Here is a 2,997-nt window from a genome sequence, read left to right as displayed (position 1 = left end):
AAAGGATTGTAAAAAAATAAACAAAAAACTAAGAATAATATGAAATAGAGACCCTTTGTGGCTCACGAGGCCTGAAATATTTCCTACATGGTCTCTTATAGAAAAAGTTGCCCACTGATGGCTTAAATATCTCTGCACAGCAGCACCTTCTCTCACCTCCCGCCTGGCTCTCTCAACTGACGGAGTGCATCCCACGTCTACAGTCCCTGCAGGTGCGGCCACCAGCATCCTCCCATCTGAACTCTTACCCACAGACTTTTATTCCTTGGGGCAGGATCTCAGAAGCAACCAACCTACCACTGATTCCTGGCAACTTGGTTTTTGCATGATGATGTTTCTGTCCAAACATAGAAAAGTGCATGGAGTGGTTGTAGCTGCAGGGGGTGGTTGTAGCTTCAGAGGTTGGTTGTACTGGAGAATTGAAGGCAGGGTGCTGGAAAAAGGGGATCTCACAGATTGGCAGCTATCAGTAGGAGGGATGACCGTCTCATTTTCAGGTTACCATGAACCCTGGTTATCTGTGTTAAGGGTCAGCAATGGGGGATACAACAGGTCTTCTTATTTCATTTTTTTTTTGGTAAAAAGGATTCCGTTGCAAAAAAAGTCACAAAATCACTAACTGAAGGTTTAAGGTAACAGACTAACATCATGATCTATTTATACATTAAGTCAAAAAACATAATCATTTAAAAAAAAACCCACATAATCATTAATGTTACCTGTAGTCATGTACTATTTTTCTTGCATTCTCTAGCTGTTCGTTTGTTAACAGAATATTTCTAGGATCAGTTACAGTGAAGAAGTGATTGGCCCGTCCAACAAAAGTGCTTTGATCCCATCGAGGCTCCTTGATGTTAATGTTTGGTGGCAGTTCTCCAGACATCGTCCTGGACTACAGAGAGTGAAAAAGACAAGTCCATGTAAGGCTTACCATACCACTACATATTTAGAAACTTGACAGTCACGCTAAATCTTCAAGTAAGGATTTATATACTCTCCCTATTTATAAAAATAATTTTGCTATAAATGGCAGAAAGACAATCTAAATCCAAAGCTAACTCTGTCCATAAATCTCAATGGACCTTAACCAAATTTCAATAGTTTCCCACATATTTCTTTATAAGTACATAGTATTTTGTCACTTAATTGTTGGAAACCTAAAATTACTCTAGAGGAAATAGAAATATAAAAAGTTTTAAAATCACATCAACAGTAACAGGGTCTGAAGTTTAAACCCTCTTTTCTAAGTGAAATAATCAATGTCAAACTACTACTGCACTGCAGTCTACTGAATTTATTATTCCTACCAGTAGAATTGACTACTGATGCAAAACAGGCTTAAATGCTAAAAATTATACAATTAAAAAAAGATTCAGATTCATGTTGGCTTGTTTAGCACATAAACCACCAATCAAAAATTAAAAATTATGTTTTTCATTCTACCAGGAACACAGTGGGAAAAACACATTCTGACAGTCCCATGAATAAGAAGAACATTGTAACACATAATTATCCTTGTAAAATTTGTTTTCTTGCCAAGAACCATTACTTTTTTCCAAAAGTAATTAATTTCTTTCTCTGAAAAATACATGCTTATTTTAGAATTGTATTTATAATAGATGCTTACTGTAGTACTCTGAAAATTACAAGCTTATCATAGAAAATGAAGAATAAAGAAACAAAATCTCCCATAATACAGCCACTCTGAAATAATCATTGCTAATGTTTTGGTACATTTCCTTGCAGACATTTTCTATACATATTACCATATAATTTTTAAAAAGTTGATATCATACAGTATATTTTAATATACTGATTTTTTTTTTTTTTTTGCATTTCTTTCATGAGCATCCCCCATGGCACTAAATATTCATTTTGGATGTATAACAACACCTTTAAATATTTATGTTATTTTCAGTTTTTCACCATTATATATAATGCTGTATCTTTGTCTATGAATCTTTTCCCTCATAGCTGGTGATTCTCTTAGACCAGATCTCTCTCACGATATTAGCAAGCCAAAGGATCTAACCACTATTAAGCCTCCAAACCATTGCTTTCTTTTTTCTTTTTTCTTTTTCCTTTTTAAAATCTTTAAGCTGACACTAATCAAAAGAAACCATTGCTTTCTTATATCTGTTCCCTTTCCTACATTTCTAACACCAGTTCTAATCGTAGCTTTCTTTTCCAAGTCATTTTTTATTAAGTAATGTTTTCAGTGCTTCACAAGTTCTTAGGTACATTAAGATATCAGATGCAAATGCTAGGCACTCTTATAATGTGAACTTTATCAAAATCTCCAATTACTACATATCACGGACCACTGGAATAAAATTGAGCATGTTAGGTACAGATGTAAGGAACCTAGTGTATGTGAAACAGCTAGCAGTGAAAGTGAGAAAGTAAAAATTAGCCCTGCTATTCATAAAGCAGGCTGGGACAACAGACACGATAAAGCCAGCTGCAAAGTTAATGGAAACCACACTTCTTCAAAGGTCATAATGCAGCTGTAAAGCGTCATAACAATTCCCTTTTTTGAGAGACCACTGCTTTTTTTAAAAAAACTTAACATTTACTTTTACATATTTGTGGGGTACAATGTGTTGTTTCAGTGCATGCATATCCTGCACAATGATTCACTTAGGGTAGAGAGCATAGCTTTGTACTGGATAGTCTACCACTTCTCCCTTCTTCCCTTTCCCCTCCCAGCTGCTGGTAACCATTATTCTACTCTCTACTTCCATGAGGACCACTTTTTTTTTTTTTGGTGGGGGCGTCCACATATAAGTGAGATCATGTGATGTTTGTCTTTCTGTGCCTCACTTACTTCACTTAACCTGATGGTTTCCAGTTCCATTCATGTTGCTCAAATGGTATGATATCATTTCTTTTTATAGCTGAATATTATTCCACTGTGTATATATACCACAGGTTTCTTTGTTTGTTTGCTTTTTTAATCCATCATCTGTTGATGGGCATTTAGGTTGATTCCATCTC

General features: G+C 35.4%; 1 protein-coding gene across 1 annotated transcript in view; it reads right to left on the bottom strand.

The window, feature by feature from the left end:
- SFXN1 (sideroflexin 1) overlaps positions 1–888 on the bottom strand; it is a 29,022-nt gene extending 28,134 nt beyond the window's left edge. The window contains exon 1 of the mRNA XM_008576451.1: positions 720–888. Within this exon, the coding sequence (XP_008574673.1) occupies positions 720–883 (164 nt within the window). The 5' untranslated portion in view covers positions 884–888. The remainder of the gene's footprint in view (positions 1–719) is intronic.
- Between the last annotated feature and the right edge of the window lie 2,109 nt (positions 889–2,997).

Source organism: Galeopterus variegatus, unplaced genomic scaffold (assembly GCF_000696425.1).
Source record: "Galeopterus variegatus unplaced genomic scaffold, G_variegatus-3.0.2 Scaffold1354, whole genome shotgun sequence".
Taxonomy (NCBI): Eukaryota; Metazoa; Chordata; class Mammalia; order Dermoptera; family Cynocephalidae; genus Galeopterus; species Galeopterus variegatus.
The sequence above is the reverse complement of the archived record's forward strand: the minus strand, read 5'-3'. Positions and strand labels throughout refer to the sequence as shown.